General features: G+C 44.5%; 1 protein-coding gene across 1 annotated transcript in view; it reads right to left on the minus strand.

Moving 5' to 3' along the window:
• MAPKAPK3 (MAPK activated protein kinase 3) overlaps positions 1–12,798 on the minus strand; it is a 67,229-nt gene extending 54,431 nt beyond the window's left edge. Inside the window, exons 1-2 of the mRNA XM_075005782.1 lie at positions 12,671–12,798; positions 10,391–10,725 (exon numbers count right to left, since the gene is read on the minus strand). Of these exons, the coding sequence (XP_074861883.1) occupies positions 10,391–10,618 (228 nt within the window). The 5' untranslated portion in view covers positions 10,619–10,725; positions 12,671–12,798. The remainder of the gene's footprint in view (positions 1–10,390; positions 10,726–12,670) is intronic.
• Between the last annotated feature and the right edge of the window lie 11,962 nt (positions 12,799–24,760).

The raw sequence follows: 24,760 nt of genomic DNA on the forward strand, positions 1-24,760 counted from the left end.
ACTCACTTAGTATACAATTAAAATATTGATATCAAACCGTCTACATACGCTTAGTACTTTTATTTATTAAATGCCTTTGGTGCATGTTGGCCTATGGTCCTGATTACAGCAGAACATTGCTAACATGGGGTCCCCATTACTTTAACATAGAAAATGGTGCTGGGGGGGAAGTCCTCTCCCCATGTTTTGGCAGAGATTGAATAGCAGAGGGCTAGCAGGTTTTATTTTTCTGACTCCCTTACTTGTAGATAGGATCCTGTAACACGTCTAAACTAGGGCACCGTGAACAGGGCCGCTGACTGAGGGAGGGTGGGAGGAGAGCCAAGGGGGCAGTTGCCCCAGGGTCAAGCAATTTGAAAAGACCCACGGCTCAAGCCACCGCTAGCACTACTGCAGCAGCAGCAGGCCCTAGAGCCCCAGGCCTTTTAAATTGCCTTCGAAGCCCTGCATGGCATGGTGTGGGAACTGACTGGGGTAGGCACAATGCAGTCTGGGAAGTGCAATGTGGTCCAGGAGTTGCTGAGGACTGAATGGGGTAGGCACGATGCAGTCTGGGAGGCGTGATGTGGTCTGGCTGACTGGGATAGGTGCCATGCAGTCCAGGAGGCAAAACGTGGCCTGGGAGGGGATGACGGCCAGCTGCTTCTAGCCCTGCCCCTTCCACCTAAGAGCCCTCCCCTTCCAAGGCCAAGCCTCCCTTTGCACACCTTGCCCAGGGCCCAGTGAAGTCTGTTGCCAGCTTGACTTTGAAGAAGAAACATGAGCTTTGACATTCAGAGGAGGATCTGGTTTTCCTCAAATTGCAGAAGGCTGGATCAGGCGTTCCAGTTCAGCTGTCCCTCTGCTGCGAAGTATTACCAGATGTAGTTAAAACTAAAGCAGAATTGGTTAACTACATGAACATTTTGTTAATTCTTGCCTACCGGGTGCTTATTTTAGAGATGATATGCAAAATCCAGTTATCTGTAATGAGATGCCCAGTCCATGTGAATTAGTGTGCTTCTATTGCCTTCAAATGGAACAGAAAGATTTCGACCATAAAGGGAATGAGATGGGGAGAAGTCCTGAAACAGAACTATCTTAGTCAGTTGTGATGGACAGAGAGGCACATGATAGGATGTCAAAACAAAAAGCAAAGGAGCACTTTAAAGACTAGCAAAATAGTCTATTAGGTGAGCTTTCGTGGGACACTTGTGGGTCTGTCCCACGAAAGCTCACCTAATAAACTATTTTGGTAGTCTTTAAAGTGCTACTTGACTGCTTTTTGTTTTGATAGTGCATAGACTAGCATGGCTTCCTCTCTGTTATTATGATAGGATGTGTATCTGTAATAGCTTTCAGATCGTCAAGTCTACTTGAAGCTACAGGGTCCTTCCACGATCCTTCTCAGCGTTGTTACTATGCGTGTCTAGATGATATATGTTACACCTTGTTGGCACACTGGAGAACAGAAAAAGCATAAAGAGAGCCGCAATACAGTTTTTTTTTTTCCACAGTGGTTTTATGCTCTTCTCTGCAGGTCCACCCTACAAGTTTGATGAGTTTGTATCCACCTGCTATACCCCCGTCCCAAAGTTGTCAGTGATCTTGTTTTTATGTAACAGCAACGAAGGGTCCTGTGGCACCTTATAGACTAACAGAAAAGTTTTGAGCATGAGCTTTCGTGAGCACAGACTCACTTCATCAGATGCTGGTCTTGGAAATCTGCAGGGCCAGGTATAAAGCCAGAGCAAGGGTGGGGATAACAAGGTTAGCTCAGTCAGCAAGGGTGAGGCTTACTACCAGCAGTTGATCTGGAGGTGTGAACACCAAGGGAGGGGAAGCTGCTTCTGTATTTAGCCAGCCATTCTCAGTCTTTGTTTAAGCCAGAGCTGAGGGCATCGAATTTGCAGATGAATTGTAGCTCAGAAATTTTGCAGATATCCTGTAGCTCAGGATATCCTACAGCAAAGAAATTTCAGCACCAGACTCCAAGGAGAAATTTCTGAGCTACAATTCATCTGCAAATTTGATGCCCTCAGCTCTGGCTTAAACAAAGACTGAGAATGGCTGGCTAAATACAGAAGCAGCTTCCCCTCCCTTGGTGTTCACACCTCCAGATCAACTGCTGGTAGTAAGCCTCACCCTTGCTGACTGAGCTAACCTTGTTATCCCCACCCTTGCTCTGGCTTATTTATACCTGGCCCTGCAGATTTCCAAGACCAGCATCTGATGAAGTGAGTCTGTGCTCACGAAAGCTCATGCTCAAAACTTTTCTGTTAGTCTATAAGGTGCCTCAGGACCCTTTGTTGCTGTTACAGATCCAGACTAACACAGTTACCCCTCCGATACTTGTTTTTATGGGTCACCAAAGCTGGTGTTAGGCTTGCTGGGGCCTAGAGCTGAAGCCAAAGCATGAGCCCCACCACCCACACCCATTCCTGCCTGGTGTGGAAGGCCTTTGGCCTCCACCTAGGGCAAACTCAAGCTTCAGTCTCTCTGCCTGCTCCCCTCCCGGGATCACATAGTTTTCTTCTATCATCAGAAGAGGGTGGCAGTTCAAACAAGTCTGAGAACCCCTGCCCCATTATACAACTCTTGTACTCTTGGAAACCAGCCCAGTCTGGCAATAAGCACAGGAGCCAACTAGACTAACCAACTTATTTCCAGCTGTTGAGCGCAAACCCCACTGATAACCCAACCCAAACAACTGGTCCACCAGATGCAGCAGTTCTAGAACAACTGCAGACAGGTAGGGGCTGAAGGACCCTAGTCTTTCAAGATTTGCAAAAAAGCTTTTTAGAACAGATAAAACAATCCACTATCCACCCAATGAACGTTTATTTTACACATTCTATACACGTTCTCGCCTTGGTGTCTAAGAACAAAGTTAAAGGTGCAAATCTCACACAATCCAAGTTAAAGTTTAAGATCCAGTTCAACTGGAATCTTCCTGAACTATGTTTGTTTCGCCCAGCATCTGCGTTTTCCCACATCCCATCAGCTCCCCGGTGCCAGAGCTTGTTACAGTTAATCACTTGTGATAACGATTCTAGGTGTCCAGTACCACTGAGACAGACTGATGTAAACAGATGGGAAGGGCTGTTTTAAAAAATAGTTTCAATATGACACAGCATTCTTATTTTCTGGCCTAACTACTGCATTGTGTTGTTCTGCACTGTTAGGCAGTTGGAATTCTTCATTCTAGAGGCTGACTTCAATGGAAAGAAAATGAATGCCAGTTCCTGTCAACCACAACACTTTATATTTCTCATTCCGTATCAAATCATCAGGTGAAAATCACTACCACATTCTTCAAGAATCAAAAGGTATTGATCTTTCACAGGAAAAATGCCAGCCCAAACATCTCAGGAAAATGACAATGATACCCATTATCAGGGGATAATCTAATGCACTACAATCATAACTAGTGTCTGCATCTGCACTTTGAAAATGTTCATTTGCTGCATTGGTCTCAGCCATGGAAATTGCATACTGTTTGCACTCTGTAAGTGCTGCTGTCAAGGTTGTTCTCCACTCTGTCACTCCGAGTGCAGAAGGTGGGGGGCTTACCAGAGACTTGAAAAATACCTCACCTCTAAAGGCTTGTGTTAAAATTCTCTAAGGTCACAGATTCCCTGGCCTTGGACTACTATTACTGCCACCAGTCAAATGCAAAACTTAGCTTGAGAACCTAGAAAAATGCATTTGGGAATTCCTTCCTGTGGGGTACCCTCAAGAAGCTTGGAAAATTTTTTTCCAAGTAGTATGGTATGCAGCCTTAGGTATGTGCACACTGAACCTCCTGCCTTCTAGGACACAGAAGTGAAACTATGGGCAGAGAAAGGTGATTTTTATTAACAAAACAAAGAAAACATGCATGGTGAACCATTACTTCATCGCTAGGTGTTACAGAGAGACAAAAACAAAAGGATTAAAAACACAGAGAATTACCTCCCTCAGATTCAGTTTTGAATGTTACGGTGTAAGGGGGTAGTTATGTGTGTTCAGCACAGAGAAGTCCAACCAGTACAAAAATAAAGAAAATAACTTGATAGCATGTGACTAAACATTCCCTCTTCTACTCGCACATCTGCAGGGCCAAGACTTAGTCCTGCCCTAGGCATGGATGACACTGGACTCTCCACGCCTAGGCTCCTGGCTTCATTCATGTCTGCCCCACTCTGCTCTGATCACAAAGACAGGAATGGGAAGGTCACTGCTTCCAATCCAAAGCCCACTCTCTGTTATGATTGGCTCTTCTGGCCTCCTGCCAACTTACTTCCTGCTTCCCTTGCATACCTGGGGACTCTAGGAGCCGCAGTCTAAGCAAGACAATTAAGGTTAAGTCTAAAGAATGAACCACTGTAAAAAGACTCTGGTTGACTGCCTGGCTGGAATGTCCAAAAAAGGACATTGCCCCTCCCATTCATCACAGCTGCTCTTGCATGAACTTCATATTCTCTCTCTCTCAAACTAAGTAACCTTGTGGGTAGTAATAAAAAAGGCACTTAAGAAAGCAAAGGTTACCTGCAATTTAGTTACGTTTACTATTTGGTTTGCTAACGATTCTTAGAGATTAGCCATTGTTTGTTTTAGGCTAGAAGGCCTGAGAGAGCAGCTGCATTCAGAAACGTAACTCAGATTGCCCCAACCAAGCAGATTAGATCATTTGCGTATATTGTGTGTGCATGTACGCACAAAGGGAAAAGATTACTAGCAGCCATTCTGCCACTTCAGTACTTTTCTGGAGTGTATCAAAATGTTCAAACTGTTGCATTTGACCTTTCTGGAAATCTGAAGGTATGTCTACACTACTGGGAATATCGACCTCGTCAGGGTTGATCTTCTGGAGTTTGATTTTGCGTGCCTAGTAGAGACATGTGAAAACAAACTATCTGAGGCAGCAGTTGATTCCTCAATATTGCAAGGAGTAAGGGAGGTCGACCGGAGAAACTCTCCCATCGACCTCCCTCTGTGTGGACAGCCAGGTAAGCTGATTGCAGATAAGTCGATTCTAGCTACGCAACTGCCGTAGCTAGAGTTGCATATCTGAAAGAGACTGAACTCCCTAATGTAGATCAAACCTGTTTGTTACCTCTTTCAGCCACTAGGTTCAGAGTAGCTCAAAAGGCAAGAGATCCAGGGATTAGAAAAAGACTGAGGGCATGTCGTCACTACCCACCAGACTGGCAGTCAGCCACTGATCTATCAGGAGTCAGTTTATCATGTCTAGTAGAGACATGATAAATCAACTGCTGACCACTCTCTTGTTGACTCCAGTACTATGTCAGAATGAGAAGGCTAAAGGGAGTCAACGGGAGAGCATCAGCTGTTGACTTACTGCAGTGAGGTTACCTTGGTAAGTAGATCTAAACACATTGCGTTCATCTACATTATTCACGGAACTGAAGTTGTATACTTTAGATCAATAGACCACTGACAACCTGCTGCTGACCACTCTACAAAACTCGCAATCACTAAGACACAATGAGAGCCTACTGACAAAAAGAAAGAAGAGGCTCTGTCCTGTTCATGCTAGCCCTGCACAGCCACTCCCACTCTTAGGACAGCTGAATTCTCCCTTTGCACAGTGCTAGGATCTAGGACAAGGGGAAGAAGTGCTTTTAGGATCTGCCAGATCAGCTTCTCATCCACTAGCGGCAGCTCGTCCCAATCCTAGAACTGAGCCGTGTGCAAGCAGAGTGGGGCTCCCATGCCCCAGAAAAAGACCCTCCAGCCTTCTCACATTTTTCTTCCACGGCTTTCATCCTACAAACCTATGTCACACCATCCCCAGTTCCACAGCATTCTGTGGGATTGCGTGGGTCACGGGACGATTTTTTTGGCCGCTTTCCAAGTCTTGCTCCACAGACAAAGAAAAAAAAAGCTGAGAACCACCAGCCTTTTTCAAAAAAGTAAGTTTCAGTAACCCACATGCTGATCATCTCTGTCCCAGAGAGAAAGCTAGCCCATATTCCCTTTATCCCAACGGGACACAATAGCGTTTTCACACTAACTACAATGTGAGAAAGGAAGTTATGTATCAGCACTTTCTCCAGTTCTAGCTCTGAAGGAAGTAGAGCTCTGTTGAACGCAGTCAGGACACAAAGGAAGGGACTGAAATGCTTCAGACATCACCTAAACGGACAGGAGTGATTCTGCCTCCACAGAAGAAAAATAGTGGATGGACAGACTACTAAAAGTTGCCTTCTAGAAGACCACTTTCCCATAGACCTGGTGTGTTTCCTCCTCCACCTTTACTATTTGGAAACGCTGCTGTACCGCCCAAGTCTCATTGGGCATATAAGCAAACAGCCAGATCAGCTTTTCTAAACCATGCCAGCAGTATGTGTGGCATTTCAATCCAATGGACATAAAGGTGACAGGACTTTTAAACAGGAATGAAGCAAAACACTGTGCCAAGTGGAATAAGCGAAGCCAAACAATACTTCAGAAAAATAAGCAAAGCCACAATTAGAGCCCCTGCAGTATCTTGGGAGGGTGCCTTATGTTTTCCCAGACTAAAATGATTAGTGAAATTCTAACTAGCTGAAAAAACAGGGACCGCCCCATTACAATCTGCAGTGCTTGACTGACACATGGCTCTGTGGATGAATTTTTCTGCCCCTTTAAGCACTCTTTTCTTGAGAGCCACCATGAAAATTCCTTCCATTCACTAAGCTCTGGGCTGCCTTTTCTTCCCTCGTGAAAGAAAACCTGCTGTCAGAAAGCACTGCCACCTGCCAAGACAGGAGCAGCATTGACAGGAGAGTATGGGGGTAAAGAAACCCTACCTTTAACTGCAAGAGGGCTTTTTTCTCATTTTGTCAGGGGACTTGGTTACAGGGTGCAGAGAGGTAATGGAGGGAGTGTGTGCGTGCGTGTACACACATGCATGCATATAAAACAGTGTGTTATAGGACAGGCACTGACAAATCCTTAAAATTCCTCTCTATCCCTCTTTTCAGCTTGTACATCCTTATACCAAAAAGGATGTACTATTTACACACAAGGTAACATTTGCATTTCACTACTTTTGGCATTTACACATCAAACAGGGAATCTTTCTATAATAGTTCATGTAAACCTACTGTTTATCCTCACCAAAGGGGGATAATCACACACAGGAGGGGAACAGAGAGCCACGGTAAACTGAGAATTATTGAGCCTATTTTCTTCCAAAAGGAAAACAAGCCCCACACTATACGAAAAAAGCAGAGTTTCTGAAGAGAACATATTTCCACAAGGTTTTATGAATCTGTTTCTCTGAACTGGGTCCCATGTCGAGCCCGAGATGGACTTGTGCTGCTTGATTCAGGATCCTGGTGAAATGATGACCACACCCTCCCTGAAAATTGCCACTTTCTGTAGGTATCTTCGGGGCTCAATACCAGGTCTTTCTGTTCAGGCGAATTACAACATTTTGTCTATCCTTCCTTGTTTTTCTTTTCCTTTCTGTCTTTCTTTCTCTTTTTTTTTTTGTTTGTTTTCCATTTTTGCAGTCTGAGCCCTTAGTGGTTTTACATAAATACATATTTGAGTATGCAGCACTCAGACCCAAAGTGATGAAAGCTGTATGCATAGGGTAAGTAAGGCATCAGCTGCTATTTTAACTCCCCTTGACCTTTACAAACATTGTAACACCTTTCTGGCCATTGCAGCAGAACAAGGCAGCATTCTCTGAACTGCACACATTGCATTGGAATATCACAACAGGACTCCAGTGATATACTCAGAATATCAAACAGAAAACAGTTTTTTGGGGGAAAGGGGAGGGATGGATGAGGGTTTTTTGTGCTATATGTATGTTAGCACTGAAGAGAGCAACTGGTTTTTCAGCATTATTTCTGATTACAGAGAACCTCTAAATCAGATGTCTCAGACCCCTTCCTCCATCATTAGTTCTTCCTGTTCATGAGACAAAGGGAAGCCTGTTAAAAGCACATTACCTTTAATTCCTGATATCTTCTCTTTAAAACACTAGCTCATCAGTATTTTAAAATTACATCTGTACCCAAGACGCAGTTTATTACATAACTCCATAACCACAAAATTTGCTTTGAAATTCATCCGTTACCACAGAATTACGCTCTGGCAAGTGAGCACACATTTAAAAGAAAAGCCTCACTCTTTAGAGCTGCAACAAAAACCTTGACAATGTGAACCATGTACTGTGCAAACAAAAAGGTACTGAGTCCTGAGTTTGCAGACACTCTGAAACAGTTCTGAATGTTAACTGTTCCCGTCATTTTAATGGGTTCTATAATTTTCAGACCTAAATTAATTAAGTATTAACTAATTGGCTAGAACAGACATAGGTACAAATATGCTGCATAATTAACTGCCGGTCATTTTAATAAAAAACAACAAGCAAATGGACTTATCCTATAATCTCAAACACCCTCTTCTGCCGGTCTCTGTGCCAGAAGTCACAACGTTCCCCACCTCCACTTGCCAAAACCTGCAGCTCCATCCTAAAAAATGTCTCCACCTGGATTATGCACTGTCAGTACAGAAATTAGCAGGACAGCAGAAAATGAAATTACCCTCATGTTCTGAAATTAGCCCTCATGTTATTCTGAAGCCACATGTCTGCACAGATTGTACGGTATGTTTTCATGTTTCATCAGTTAAATGTATCTTTCGTAAAATTTAAATGAAACTGTCCAGTGTTTCTGCTCTGCTGTATCAACACACTGCAGAAAGTAAGAACCTTCTGGTAGCATTCAGGTACACCTTGCTAGAGACAAGGCCTCGCCCATTCCATTATATGTCATCCAGAAGATCACAAATAGATTTGTCCCACACTCTGACAAAGCATTCAGGATTTGAGAGTGGGATGGAAAAGAGTATCTGAAGGCTTCTAAATAGTTTAGTTATTCCAATTAATGCAAAAGAAGCTGTATTAAGCGCTAAGGCAGTACACACAATTTTATTGCTTTGACCTGTTTACAGGCTCAGTGATACAACTGTATGAGAAGGTTAACCTTAATAGCAACAAACATATTTGTAATTAAAAAAAGAAAGGTTAAACATTGCACAAAATAATAGATAAGCCCAAAACTCACTAGTGCATGTTTCCCGCTCTCTTAATCTGAACAAGTGTTCTTAAACTTTCTGAGACCACGAAACACCAGGCAATAATACTTTTAATGCGGAAACACCTATAAAAATTTTCTTCAAAAGAAACTGGTGTCAGACTAAAAAAAAAGAAAAAACCAAAACCAATCATCAGCATATACAGCAAAACCAAAATGAAGTAATTTAGTAAGTATCATATCAATGAAGAAGCAACAATTTATCTAGTTTTAACAACAGAAAATAAACAGAAAAGTGTATGGTATCAAAACAGTGTCAGTAGCTTGAGGCACACCTTTGAGTTGTTCACAGAACACCACTGGTCTGTGGAACGGAGTTTAAGAAACAGTGATCCAAACAATGCATATTACCCTAATATCTACTCATCATCAGAGATACAAATCAGAGGTTTGTACAAATGATCTGTTCTCATAGGTCCTACTCTTCTGAAAGTAGATCAGAAAAGAAAATTACTCACTCACCCTGCAGTTTTTTATTCAACACCTGGAAAAGCCCCCTAAGAAATAATTTTAAAAGAAGACAGTCTAATATTTGTCAGAAACTCCTTTCCATCAGCTCTGTAGGTCTTGGACTCCAGGATCCATATTGCCCATTAATACTTTTTTAAACACGGAAAACCAGAAGACTGGTGATATATGTTAAGGCATGAGGCCTTAGATGTATTGCAAAAGATTCTTGTGTTGATTGCATAGCATCCATATTCAAACCCAGGGTAAATCACTCAGAGGAGAAGGCTTGGGGTTTTTCAGCCCAAGTAGAAAAGCACAGTCAGGGATACAATTATTACAGAAACCCACTCAGGAACCGTCTGAAAAAGACCTCTTGAGTTTGTACCTACACACTGCTACACTGGATCAGCGTTTCTTACTCTGTTCTGTGGAACACTGGAATTCCGTAAACAACTCGCAGGTGCGCCAGGAGCATCTGACACTTTTTTGATATCACAGCCTAATGGTACATATTTTCTGTTATTAAAACCAGATGTAACGTTACTTCTTCATTACTATGACACCTGATTAAATTACTTCATTTTGCTTTTGCTGTATATGTGGATGTTTGTTTTTTTTGGGGGGTGGGGTCTGACAACATTTTTTTGAAGAAAAATTTCATAGGTGTTCCGCATAAAAAATATTGTTTCGTGTTTGTAATCTCAAAAAGTTTAAAAAACACTCCATTAGAATGAATATCCAAGAATCTCTTACACATCCATCTCTCTGCTACCTAGACATCAACAGAAAAGATGGTTATCTATGGTATTTTGAGTGATGATTATGACTTCAAAAGAGAATACAAGGAGAAGTCTACATACCTTTAATGCGCATTTCTGCCCTGTCGTCTTGTTAAAACACTCCAATACTTTGCCATTAACACCCAAGCCTAGCACCCGTTTGGAGAGCTTGTAATCATCTGTCACTGCATGTTTTTTTATTTCTCCCCAGACGTGGCCAGCTCCCCCAGGCAAGGATTTGACATTGCTCTTGTTGTCCTCATGACTCTCTGGCTGGGGCTCCTGCTCGACCTCACTTTCTTCCATCATAGTGAGAAGATAGAGTTTACAGAGGTAGACACCAGATTCTCAATAGGATTTTTCCCCTGCTCAGCAGATCAAAGAAAGCCCATTTGGTTGCATGCCACTTGCTTTTCCTAAACAAAAATGCGAACAAATATTAGCAATTTACTTGGTAGAATCAAACTCTCATCCTACATAGCATCCTCTCTCTCCACACTTCTTCATATTTAGACACCTGGCAATACCAGAATTCTGAAAGACTGGAGATGGCTGTTCACTTCAGAAAACTAACTTCGGCCAATCAACATGCAAAAACACCAAACAGACAACAGTCTATCATTTTTTATCTACAGTGTGGTAGATCCTGAAGCCTGAGTCCTGGACCCAGACTTTGTCATCCCAGACACAAACATAACAAAAAGATGGTCCCTGACCGAAGGGGTGTACAATGTCTAATAACAAATGTTTAAGACAGTTGTACCCATTATATGAATATCAGCCCTGAATAAAGACTCCAAAGTTCAAAATCAGTCAACTGATTACACTAAGTCAGGTGTCAGCAAACAAAATAGCAAGAAGAGCCATTTTTTACAAATTTGGTAAAAACTCCATAACTCTAGAGCCACAATGCATGTGAACACGAGACAGTCCTTAATAAATAATGTCAAACCATACCTTTTGTAACCCCTATTTTAAGAACAGAGCACACAATAATTTGTAATGAGATACATGTTTTACCGCAGGATGTTCACAAACTTTTTCGTATTCTATTTCCTTACATTTTACATGTGTTTGTACCACTGTCTTCCTGACTTTCACGCCCAAACTCACCTTAATCATGCCAATTTTACATCAAAATCAAGACTTTATGAGCCATGCCATCAAAACACAGATACAGTACCATATCCTACAGTGCACCGCACATGTTAGAGGGGGAATTACCTACTGTTTCAAGATCACGTATCATTTGCTATTTATATATATGTTGTTGATTATTGAGCTTTTAGATGTTCATCATTTATCAAAAATAATCAGGAGGGGTTTTTTTTATTTACTTTGCAATTATAGTGTCAGGAGCCACAAATAAGTCCTGAAAGAGACCCCTGCACTAAGTGAATTTGGTTTCAAATGAGTAATGGATGCAGACACTCAGAAACAGTACAAGATAGAGAGACAGAAGGAACCTCAAATAAGACTTTATCTTAATTTCCCTGGTGCAAAGGCTGGAGAAAAAGGAGGGGTGGGGGACAACCTGGCTAACTTAAGTGCACAGGTCAAAAAGAAAACCATTCCAAGGTACAGGGTTAAGTGAGTATCCTGGTTCCCCTACAAGGGAAGCCACCACAGGAAGCCAGGCTGGGGGAGAAGACCCTTGGGTGAAGGGACTCCTGGCCACTTCAGCGCCGGGTCAAGGGCAGAGGGCTGGGTGACATGCGTGAATTTCATTTTGTCTAAGCATATACTGAGGTGCCCTTGAGACGAGTCCACGAGCAGAGGGTAAAACAAGTGAGAAGTTACGTGGCCATACTCATGCACACGTCAAGGGTATGGGGCAGAAAGCCGTCCCGTGAGGGGTTACGTAGCTGCCCTATCGAGAATTCAAGGGGCGAAGGCAGAAGATGAGAAGAACCCAATTCCCTATTCATCACTGGGGAGCGGGGTGTGTGTAAGAGGGCACCATGGCTGCCCTGGTGGACAATCGCAGGCGGGAGCCCCACAGTAGGGACTCGTCTGGCTAACCGGACGCAGACTACAGGAGGGCAGGCCTGACTTGGGGGCCTCCTGGGCTTCCCTTGTGGTGTCAGCAGGGCACTGGAATGGGATCAAGGGGGAGGGCCAAGGACCGGGACAGGGCCCACCTGAGCTTCCTGGCGGGGGGGGGGGGGGGTGTCCCTGGGGGAGGGGCGGGCCCCAGGTCAGGGGAGACCTGGGGGAGGGGCAGGGCGCACCTGGGCTCCCCGGGGGGGGGGGTACCTGAGGGAGGGGCGGCGGGGCCCGGCCCGGGCGCACCTGGGCTCCCCGGGGGGGTGACCCTGGGGGGGGAGGGGACGGGCGAGGCGGGGCCCGGCGCGGCGTTACCTGGCTGCCCCGCCGCAGGTGAGCCGCGAGGGGAGGGTCGGGGCCCCCTGGGCCGCCTCCCGCACAGCGCCCGGCGCGCTCGGTGCCCCCGGCCGGCGGCAGAGGCGGCCGCTCACGTGACGCCCCGGTCCCGCCTTCTTGCCACCGCCGGTCCCGCCAAGACACGCGGCCCAGGGGCGGGGCCGGAGCACGTGCGCCCGCCGCCGGCACAGCGCGGGACCGGGCCGGGCAGTGGGGAGCGCCGGGTGCCAGCCCGCTCGGAGGCGGCGGAGGAGACGCCGCAGGGTCCCGGCCAGCCTGGAAGTGGGGATGGGGATGGGGGCGGGGAGAGACACCCCAGGGTCCCGGCCAGCCTGGGGGATGGAGCATCCCTTGTACTAGCCACCCAGGTGGGAGTGGGCAGGAGTGAGACACGCCGGGGCTCCACGAGGCAGGGGGCCCTGCACCCAGTATCAGCCAGTGGGGGGGTGAGGATATCGGATACTTACCAGCGTCGGGGGGTGGGGGAGGGCACCACAGTGTAGCATCTGGGGTGGGGGGGGGTCCACAGCGTACCAGGCAGCTGGGCCTGGCCGAGCAGGGACCTATGCACCAGCATCTTGGTTAGGATAGGTGCAAAGGGCAGGAGACATATAAGTCACTGGGGGTGAGGGTGGCGGGGGACACAAGGATTATGTGTTAGTTGGATGAGGGGAAAACAGGCAGAAACCTGCTCTGAGGCAAAAATCACTGAAGTGCAATCCCCTCCTGGTAGGGATATAGATGCAAAGGGTGAGTCAGAGAGCAGGGGAACTTTACCATGGGGGAGTGAGGCAGGCATGACTAGTACAGAAAGCGGAATAAAAATCAAGACACAAACCCACTGTGAAGGCCCCTGCCTTCTGTAGTGTGGTACTGACAAATGTCCTGAGAGTTTGGTCCTCAAAATTTTTGCTTTTCTTTTTGCAAGCCTTGTAATGCCAATAAATTATTGTTCCCAGAACTGATTAAGCTATAGTTTTCCTGGGGTAAGCATTATGACTCAGAATTCTCATTTGCTTTCTTTCACTGTGGGAAAATGATGTACCATATTCTCTGCTGCTGCAGCTCCCCCAGAGGAAATGATGGTAGAGGGTAGGGAACAAATACACCTTCTCCTGTAACCCAGTTCAGACCAGCTCTAATCAATATGTTCAGACAGCAGCAGCAGCAGCTTCTCCACATAGGTGTCTCAACATGGTTCCCAGCAGTGTAGTAGAACTCTGCAGATTTTTTAAAATATTATCCCAGGATGGACAAAGCCCAGTTGTCACTTCAGTGCATGGGTACAGGTGCAGGCAACATACACAGAAGAGGCAATCACAAAAGAGCTACAGTTTTTCCTGTACGGACAGTGCCTGCGGCTGGAGAAACAGGGCCTGGGCTATCAGGCTTCTACTGCACACTCTGAGTAGAAAAGCTCCAGCACCAGTGGGATGGCCCACTCTTTGGGGTGCAAGGGGAAGATGTATTTATTAGTGTGGGAATAAGTTGGGATGGTCTTTTAAGCCACGTATCACGGTAGTCATGTGATAGGGATACCACACATGCATGATAAGCTGTGAGAAGACCAGGGAGCAGCAGACCAAAACCCAAAGGGGTCGGGACCAAACATGTTATCACGAAAACAGCACCAACAGAATTGTGATTCCTTCCTTAGGGTCACTGATGGAAAAGAAGAGTAGCTGAGAGAAGTTTTTTTTGGGCTGTTCCCTTAACAGATGACGCGGCAGCTGCATCAGTGCAACAGGTCCTGGATAAAAAAGACTCTCTCTTTCCCCTGCCCCTCCCTGAATATAAAGTGAGTAGAATTTCCAGTAGCACTGTCAGTAACACCCTTCCCGGAAGCACAGATCCCGCAGCCAAGGGGAGGAAACAGCTTACAACAATTTTTCTTAAACTTTTTGAGACCACAAAACACTAAAACATATTTTTATGCAAAATACCTATGAAAATTTTCTTAAAATAAAAAGCAACATCTACAGTGAAAACAAAAGGAAGTAATTCAATCAGGTATCATAGCAATGAAGAAATAATATTGCATTTGGTTTTAATAACAGAAAACATAGACCATCAGTGCATTTTTCCAAATGCTTGCGGCAGACCTGCGAGTTGTTTATAGAACACCAGTTTGTTCACAGAACATAGTTTAAGAAACACTGGCTTAAAAACAGCTGCATCAGCCTTCTTTGAATTTGGTATCACTCTACTTTTAATACAGTAATAGTGTGACGCCTACTGGTGAAAAATGGGCACATTCCTAGAACAAAGCCAACAGCAAACCAATAAAGCCTAACAGCAAAGATTGACCCTGGATACTATTCATCTACTCCAGACCTCTGAGGAAGTGTGGCTTACCTACAAAAGCTCATTTGTTAGTCCCTAAGGTTCTACAGAACTGCTTGTTATTAGCAAAAATTGAGACAATTTTCAAAAAGGCTGCATCCAATTTGTGGTCTGCACCCGAGTTATTTTAAAAGTGAGAGAGGATTGTTATAGTCAATCCAACTTACATCCATTTATTAACCTGTAAAATTTCTTCTACAAAGCTAAACAAAAGGAGTCAGTAAAGAGATTTAGACAGGCTACATACCCATGGATACAGTACTTACTGGAATATTCACCATTGATATTAAATTCACACGCACATCCTCACCTACCCATACAACCCTCCTCAGCTGTGCAATGCTTCATTGCACATCTGAATGCTCAGTCAGAAACGGTTCGCTTCCATGCTGTCACTCATGACTGTTGAACAGAGTGGTGTTATGCACAGGTGAGATGCTGAGCTTTGAGTACATGTGAGGCTGTTCAGTGTACGTTGAAACCCAGCTGTACTGGTTTCAGGGCAAAGATCTGCATGCGTCCAGTCTTTCGGGATTAAAAGAGAGATCTGACATTTTACCTAAGATAACCGCATCTGCAATTATAGTGGGTAGGATAATGGTTATAGGGATTCTTTTATGTCCCCAGAGTATCAAAGGGGTTTACAGTAACAGACCCCTGTGTGGTATGCCACTGCTGTCATCCTGCCTCAGTTTCACTCCTGGGTTTTCAGTGACTCGGTTTCTGAGGTGGCTTGGCATTCTGGCTAAAGCCATCCTTTCTGGGATAATCAAAGTCCAAAATAAAACACAAGTGTTCCAGCCTGGACTGGCCCTGGTCACCTATCAGGCTTTGGCTTTCTATTCCCTGGATCAAATTCTAACTCTTCTGGGCTCTGGTTAGTCCTTTCTTTCTTCCCTTGGTAGCTGCTCTTGTTGCCCTCTCTACCAGCAAGGTAGCCTAGGGGTTGTACCCAGCCTCCCACCCTCTGCCATGAGTTCCCAGAGCTGGAAATCCTAAATAATTAGTCCGTCTGCCTTTCTGTAACCACAAGTTGTCCTGCTTCTCCTCTGCTGGGCCTCCTCCTGCCTTGAGGCAAATAGATCACAGTTCCTTCCCCCTCCAGCACAGAGACTGTGCAGTCTTGCTCACTCGTCTCCCCAGCTTACCCTTGTCAGCATACAGGTTCTGCTCCAGGGAACCTCTCGCCAGGGTCCCCTCCATTTTTTTTTCCCTGCTAAGGATTACAGTCATGTGACTAACACACCTGGCCCCCATTAAACTGGCCCTTGGGCTTGCTACCCCTTGAAGAGACAGACCACACTATTTTAGTTAGGAAGACTCCTTTGCACATGGCTGTAGATAGTGGTTATACACCTTCTTCTGAAGCACTGTCATTTATTTGTATGGTACGCATTATTAGGTGTTTCATGTCTGTCCCAGTACATCTTCCATTTGCTATCTCGGTTGCTTACACAGCTCCCATTACTGTATGACCTGAGAAACACTTTATCTGATGCATTTATCCTCATGGTCTGGACGACAGGAAAGTGCTTGTTTCATTTTATAGGTGGAGAGAAGGCTGTGATGGAGCATGGAATTCATCTTGGGTCTCCCTACCCACCAGACGTCCTATTCTCCCAAGTGGGGATCCACCTCCTCTGTCTCAGAGGAGCAGGATTTAGACCTAAAGCAGGTTGTTTTCACTCTTTGAACATGGTTCTAACATGTCGAGGAGTCTAGCTCTAGTATTCTCTGAGCTGGTCACTCTTGGAGATTGGGATATTCTCCGACAAACTAATGTTGGGAACACCTTGGTTAGGAGCATTCAGAGATTTGTGGGCCTCCTTCTGTTGACTTCAATGAGATCAAGACCCAGAAGAAAGATTTCACTGAAACTGGGTCATTAACAAGTTCAAAGATTACAGGCTGCAGTGACTGTGTCCTTCTATGTACAGTTCATTCATCTGTGCCTCCAAGCTGTTCACTCCCCAGCTATGAGTTGGTCTAACTTCAAGTGCACACACTTCAGTGTGAATCACACTAAGATCAGTGTTCTGTTCAGCTGGCTTACTTCTTGTCTTCTCAGTCCTCCCAAAAATTACCTTTTGTACACGAAGAGAGTGGTGTGTGCCGCATGAAAAGCAAATGGGCCAACAGTAATCACTGAAGCCAGCCTCCTCTAACAGGCATTAGCATGTAGGTGTGATCTAGGTCATGTGTCAAGTTTATAACAGTCTCTCCTTTGGGTCAAAAGTTTAACCCTGATGGTAAGAACCTCATTGTTCTGCCTGCACTGGAGCATTCCTGCAGCATCCAGGAGTGCATGCGGTATGTCTCTGGGTTTTTAAGTGATTTTCCAGGTCAAAATAGAAATTAGATTTAAACTGTTTAGACCAATGCCTTGGAGCAGCCAGAGGCAGAGTATTCCTGCATGGTTAGTCTTCTCCCACTTCAAGCCACGTTTTTTTCTCTACAGCCGCTCTCACAGCTTCATTGAGATTTCCTTGATGCTGTCCACCAATGTTACCACCAATTCAGGTCTTATTCTCTGTAGACAAGGAGCTGACGAATGCTGATGTTGGTAGCATTGTGTCGTGAAAATCTTTGTAGGGCATTAAGTGGCACTGGGGTTAAATGGAGACTGGTATCAGAGGCCTGTCTATACCATCAGCCCACTGTTGGATAGTGTGAGGCAAAAAAAATAAATAAATAAAAAGAGGGGAATGAGACTAGGCCAAGGCCCAGTATCACAATGTGAGCCATACAGGTATATTTTACATAGAGAAATGACCTTGCTATGAAGCTCACATGTCGGAAAGCATGAGCAAAGTGATGGATTATCCAAGGTGATTTCAGCCAACACCTGGGACCCCTCGCCTTGTGGCTTGGCTTTCCCCCATATGCATCTGCAAGCAGAGCTCCAGCTTTCTCCAGGAGCATCCACGCAGCTAAGAGACATGAAGGATCTTTTCCAAAGGGACTATATACCTTTGCAGCAGCCTCTTGACCTGGGGAGAACACAACAGACTTAATCTTCTGCCTCCCAAATATCATGGCAATTAGAACAAGGTAATTTCACCATTAAATTGTTCACATACACTTAGCACAACCTTCATAGAGGCATATAAACAATAGTACTACTTCAATCAAGTTTGATGATAAATGTTAATCTCTCCTTCTGATCTTGAATCAAAGCTATAGCCACAGACAAGAACTGTTTGTTCACATTTCAAGACCCAAGCACACATCTTCTAGTGTTCTAACAGTGCAAGTTTGCATTCAAAGTTCTATTCCCATCTATGTAATAACTCAACTATCATTCACACATCTTCCCAACAAGTCATTAAGGGTTGGCCCTGGGTCACGCAGCCTATGAGCTGGGTAACCATTTCTGGCCACATGCCACATTGGAATCTGATGACTAATATTTCGGTTGGACAAGGTCTCATCTTAATACTTTTAAATCAACGGTTCCTCTAACTTCCTTCCTCGGCAAGTTGTTTTTGAGCACTTGTGGAGTGTAGCTACTTGCCTCTATTGAGTAGCCCATGCCAGGTAGGCATCTGTTCCTCATACACTGCACTCTTGCCTATTAACTACTTTAATCTCCCTTTCTTCCATAACAGGAGATTATTCAACCGGATTCCCTGTTCCCTTAATGCTTTTCATTTTGTGTTAGTTTGGCCAACTCTGGCCACAGCTTCTCTTAGGCATACCAGTGTAACAATGATTCAGCCTTGCTGAATAATTCATTGTTTTGAAGCTCATAATCCAGGCAGCTCTCCAAGATGGAATGACCATTCTGAAATTCTTTTGTTCATAATATCCTGACTTCTCCAGTGTCGGTACAATCTGTGCAAAATCACAGATTTAGTATGTGCAATATCATTCTACTGCACCAATTAAAATGTTATAATGTCTCTGCTGGGCTTTCTGGAAGGAACAAGGATCACTGAGTCAAGAAATACCTGAGGATCAGTGTTTCTGGTGAACTGAGTGCTTGGGTGGCCGCCCAGGAGAGATTCAGGTGGAGCACCCACAGCCACCAGCATGTGTTTTTACTGGTGGTGGACCTCCACCCATGGATGGAAAAAATCAGTGGGAACACTGCTGAGGATGGAACTTACCCCCTAACCCACACACCTGGTGCAAGAGAAAACAGAACTTCTGTACCATCAACCCTGCCCCTTATGCTGCAGAGATCTGCAATATGCATTGCGCTATACCCAACCTCAAATACTAGTCCTAGATTTCCTGGAAACCGATGACATAAAATGTGATCCAGAAATTGCACTGTGGAGCCTGCTGCTTTCCTTGTACTTCTGGCAGCTTGAGGGGCTTAGAATCCTCTTGAGATACTAATGAAGGAGATGCCGACAGGCCCATTGCAGCAATGGGGCGGGTTTTTCTTTTGGACAGCACTCTTCTTTAATGATGTGTACTCTCTGGAGAGCATTATTGTTGTTGGATAAGAGCCTGGCAGAGGCAAGAGTCCTTTTATCCTTATTTAAGCAAAACAAACCAAAGCTTACAAGTTGAGCCAACCAATTTTTACTCAAAACAAAACCCAGATTTTAATCACAGAATTTAAAAGTGAACCTGTTTTTGCCATGACCCCAACACTTCTAGTCTGCGTGGTGGCAGTGGATGAAGAGTAAAAAGCAGGGCCATCCCAAGGGTAAAACACAAGACCAAGAATTTATCATTTACAAGTCAAAATTCTGATGGCATATAATAAAGATGGCAATGTATGGTATTGCCATTGTCACTTCTGCAATATGCTGCTTGCAGAGCAGGGCACCTAGCCAGCAGCTGCTGCTCTCTGGCCAGCCAGCTCTGAAGGCAGCAATGCAGAGGAAGGGTGGCAACATAGTGATGCTCCTAAAATAACTTTGTGACCCTCCACAACTCCCTTTTGGGGCAGGACCCCCAATTTGAGAAATGCTGGTCTCTCCTGTGAGTAGTGACTGGAGAATATAACAGGTTATCCATCTATCTATGCAAAAACATAAGACATGGTGCACACAGTGATGCCTATAGTAAAGGTTACCTGACGCTTTCCATTTTAAGACCCCATTTTTCAACTGCAAATAACTTTGCTAAATTCTAACCATTCAGGCTTAAAGTTTCCATGGCAGGTATCTGCCCATGGCTGAATTTTGAGGGGAAATTTTCAGCTAAAATGGCTCTGCCATATTTGAGAAGGAAAATTTCCTTACAGCTGTTTAGTGCAGAAGATCTACCACCTCCGTCCGTTGGAGCAGGGACTTGATATCTGGCATGGTGTCAGTTAAATGGCTTTTGTCATCCCTATGAAAATACATCACATTTGGGCGATGTTATCAAACTCTGAAAAATCTCAGTTTACACATGCTCAGTAAAGAGACATTGATTTGGCTGTTAAATTCTCTGCAGATTCCATCTGCAAGGAACATGCTCCCTCTCCTTGCACCTCTTACATAGCTGGATTGCACATGTGCCAAACACCATCCTTACAGAGTGACTTGCTCCATCCCAGAGCTGCAGGAATTTAGGAGGTTCTTTCCTCGCATACGATCCGGCAGGTTGCCAGGACAGCTGTGGCACCAGAACTGAGAGCAGGGAGACAATCTCTTTTGTGCTCTCGGGGCTCCCTCTGCTGGCACAGAAGGCAGCATGGAGAAGTGGAATTTAGGCCTGATTTGCCAGTGCAGAGGAATGAGGAAGAGAGTGACAAACGGGGAGAAATGCGGGGGGGTGGCAGAACCTCTGCGGGAGCTGGTGAGTGGGGAGATAGAATTCTGTGTGTGTGTGTGTGTGTGTGTGTGTTAGAATGAGGAGGCAGGAACATATTGTGTTCATCTATAAGTCTGATTTCCTATATTTTTCAGTCACTGTCCTTGATACTGAAGGCTTATTAGTCTATAACTACCAGGATTGCCTCTGGAGTCTTTTTTAAAATTAGGCATTATAAATAACTACCTTCTAGTTATCAGGTACAGTGGCTTGTTTAAGTGATTGGTTATATATCACAGTTAATAATTCTACAGTTTCATATTTGAGTTCCTTCAGAACTCTTGGGGAAATATTGCCGATCCTGGGGATTTATTATTTAATTTACCAATTTGTTCCAAAATCTCCTCTACTGACACCTTAATCAGGGCCAGTTCCTCACAGTTGTCACCCAAAGAAAAGGTCTCAAGTTTGGGATTCTCTCTCTCACATATTGTGTATTGTAGACTGAAGCAAATAATTCTTTTACAGGTTGAACCTCTCTAATCTGGCACCCTTGGGGCTTCACCAGTGCCGGACAAGAGAATTTGCTAGACCACGAAAGGTCATATTGTCTAGCAGCATTACCAACACTTCCACTGTTTACTGGGCTCTTAGAAGGCATTTGGGGGGTGAATTACAGCTAAATAACATAGAACACTGAGAGCCAGGACTGGTGGCTGTAAGCAAACTTTATTGGACCATGGGAAACATGGCCACACCCATGACAAGAGGTTGTCTGGCTAACTAAAATCATGCCAGATTATGGAGTTTGCTGGATGAGAGAGTTCCTGATTAGAGAAGTTCAACCTGTAGCTTTTCTTCAAGACTTTTTCTTCCTTGAGTGTTCTATTACTATATTAGTTATCCAATGGCCATTGAGCGCATTTGGTGTGACCAACCCATAGCCCTTAGAGACCAACCACTGGCTCTTGAGTTCAGACTGCCTGAACTGGAGGGGGATTTATTAACAGGTTTACGCTATACCCTAGTAAAGAGGAGAGGATGGAAGTCGATAAAGTACGGTAGTAACTGAAGAGAAACAGTCAAATGCAAAAGACTCCTAGTTAATTACATTACGTGAAGGCAGAGAATTAAATACTGATAGAATGTATATGTGCCTGTACACAAATTCTTGTCATCTAAATACTAAGACTGGAGAACTTGAGTGCCTGGCATTAAATGAGGTATGAATGACAAAGTAGGCCATGCTGGTGGGAAATGTAACGCTGTATGTGAAAGCAAGCAGTCTCTCCCCCAATCTCAGTGTTTCCCCCTTTTGCACCTCGGTGAGATGATTTAAGACTGTTATGAAAATCGGACATGAATTTCCCGTCCTTAATGCATAAAACATTTTAAGTTTCAAGACAAATCTTACTGCTAGAGACACATGCGGAGCATTCTTCTTTTCTTTCTCTGCATTAAAACATTCCTAGGTCTTAGGCTAAGTCTATACCAGGGAAATAAGTCTATTTCAGATATGCAATTCTAGCTAACAAATCGATGTATCAGAATCGACTTATTTCCCTAAGGAAGACCTAGCCTCTATACTCTCGCATCGACCTCCTTTACTCCACATGATAGCATGGAGCACGGGTCTTGACTGCTGACCCCCGAGAGACTGATTTTGCCACATCTTCACCAGACACACAAAATCTCCATAAAATCGACCTGGTCAGGTTTGATCTTCCGCTTAGTATAGACAAGCCTTAAGTCTCATTTCCAGTAATAGCCAGCAATCCTGTAGATTCATAGAATCCTAGGGCTGGAAGGGACCTCAGGAGGTCATCTAGTCCAGCCCCCCATTTCAAGCAGGATCAAACCCAAATAAATCATCCCAGCCAGGACTTTGTCAAGCCAGGACTTACAAACCTCTAGGGATGGATTCCAGTGCAATGGATTCCAGTGCTTCACCACCCTCCTGGTGAAGTAATTTTTCCTAATATCCAACCCACTCTTCTCCTTCTCTAACTTCAGACCATTGCTCTTTGTTCTGCTGTCTGACAACACTGAGAACAGTTTCTCTCCATCTTCTTTAGAGCCCCCCTTCAGGAAGTTGAAGGCTGCTATTAAATTGCCCCTCAGTTGTCTCTTCTGTAAACTAAACAATCCCAAATCCCTCAGCCTCTTCTCACAGGTCATGCACTCCGAGTAGTCCCTTAATCATTTTTGTTGCCCTCCGCTGAACCTGCTCCAGCACATCCACATGTATTAACAAATGTATTAAGCCATGAGCTTTCATAGGTATAGTAAGTTCACTTTACAATCATTTTAGCAATTTGAAAGGACTTTAGAGTGGGCAACAATTATATTTAAACCTGCTTTCAGGGTAATTTGCATGACCAGAGTGGTATAGAGTGTTTTCATTTGTCTTTTCATACATACAGGCAGGTTACCAGAAGATGGTGCTAGCAGTGTGGTGAAATTTCCTAAGGGGCACGTATCCTTGTACGTCCCATTGCCATTACTGCAAATCCTGCCACAAGTCTAATTCCTAGATATTCTCTCTTAAATAAATTCTCTTCCATATGCCCAGCGGTAGTGCTGTGTCTTTTAAGTTCCAGTTCAAAGTCCTTCTTCTGTAGCAACTTGCACCTTGTGCAGACAATTTACCATCAGTGCATTGTGAGCTCAGAAAATAGAAAATGCAACCTACTCAGCCCCAGCATTTTTGATGGGCTTTGCACAAGAGTAGATGACTATGCAATGTGCAGGACAATGGCAAATGAGGCCCTCTGTTTTGTTTAATATTTTTTTTCACTCACATGTCAGCAATGAGAATGATAGGCCAGATTCTCAGCGAGTGTACAGCAATGTCAAGCTACTGAAGTCAAAGGAACTGTGCCAATTTACCCCATTTGAGGTTCTGCCCCAGAGTAAGGAGGGGGAGCATGTGTTAATCCGACTTAAGATGTGGCTGTTCTTTTTCCATGTTCCAGTGACAGGTTTTAGCAATAGAGCCAGTACACTTGGAAACAGGACATTCACCGGAAGACATTCACCCAAAACCCCTCATGGAAACTGTCAACGAAAATGCTGGGTAGATGCTCCGGGGGCTCTTTTGTCAACAGAGCAGATCAAAAAAATCGATCTGCTTCTTTGCATAGACGCGATCCATGGACAGAAGTTTTGTAGGAACATCTCTTCCAACAGCAACTTCTGTAGCCAGATGCTTCTAGTGTAGATGTAGCCACTATATGCCTGGAGCTGTTGTTTCAAAATGCATTCGTCTGCAGCTGTGTTATTAGAAATAAACTATTCTGGAATAGCTATTCCTGAGTGGATTATTTTGAAATAATGCTTCCATGTCGATGTAGCCCTAGTGTGCACACCCACGTCACTGCTCCTGCAGAAGCGAAAATGGAGTTGCCAAACTGAGTGGATTTGTTGATTTTGGCATTTGCTGCTCAGCGCTTAGTTCTGTACTCCTGCTCTTGGACAGACTGAGTGGGAGGTACTTCTGAGAAAACAGCCACTACGTAGACCTTAATTACAAGTCTAAGAAATCTGTGACCATGCCTTTTTCATGCTCATACCGAGATGCCGTGCTCCTGCCTCAGATATAATAAATCTGTGATCTCAATGAACCACCCCCCTTCTTAACCGAAGAGGCAGATTCACTGTGAACATAAAGGTTAATTAGCATCGCAGAAGAGAACAGCTATTAACCAGAGCTACTGCTGATTTTTATTCTTTCACTAAAATGATTAAATCATTCTAAGCATAGGCATGAGGGAGCTAAGATGAGCCCTTTGAAAATCTGAGCACATTCTCACTCAGGCATAGAAAAATCCAGACTTGAAATCCCTTCTTCTGCCACTGGATTGTTTCTTGGTGTGTGTATGTAAGCATGTGCATGTATTAGGGTCAGAGTTGCCTCACTTATTCCCGGCCTAAGATGACACTCCTTATTCCGAGGCAGACCAGATTTTTGAAGAAAAATACCAGGACAGGAGAGCGCACAGGGGAAGAATATTTCTGGAAAGTTGAGAA

Source organism: Carettochelys insculpta, chromosome 11 (assembly GCF_033958435.1).
Source record: "Carettochelys insculpta isolate YL-2023 chromosome 11, ASM3395843v1, whole genome shotgun sequence".
Taxonomy (NCBI): Eukaryota; Metazoa; Chordata; order Testudines; family Carettochelyidae; genus Carettochelys; species Carettochelys insculpta.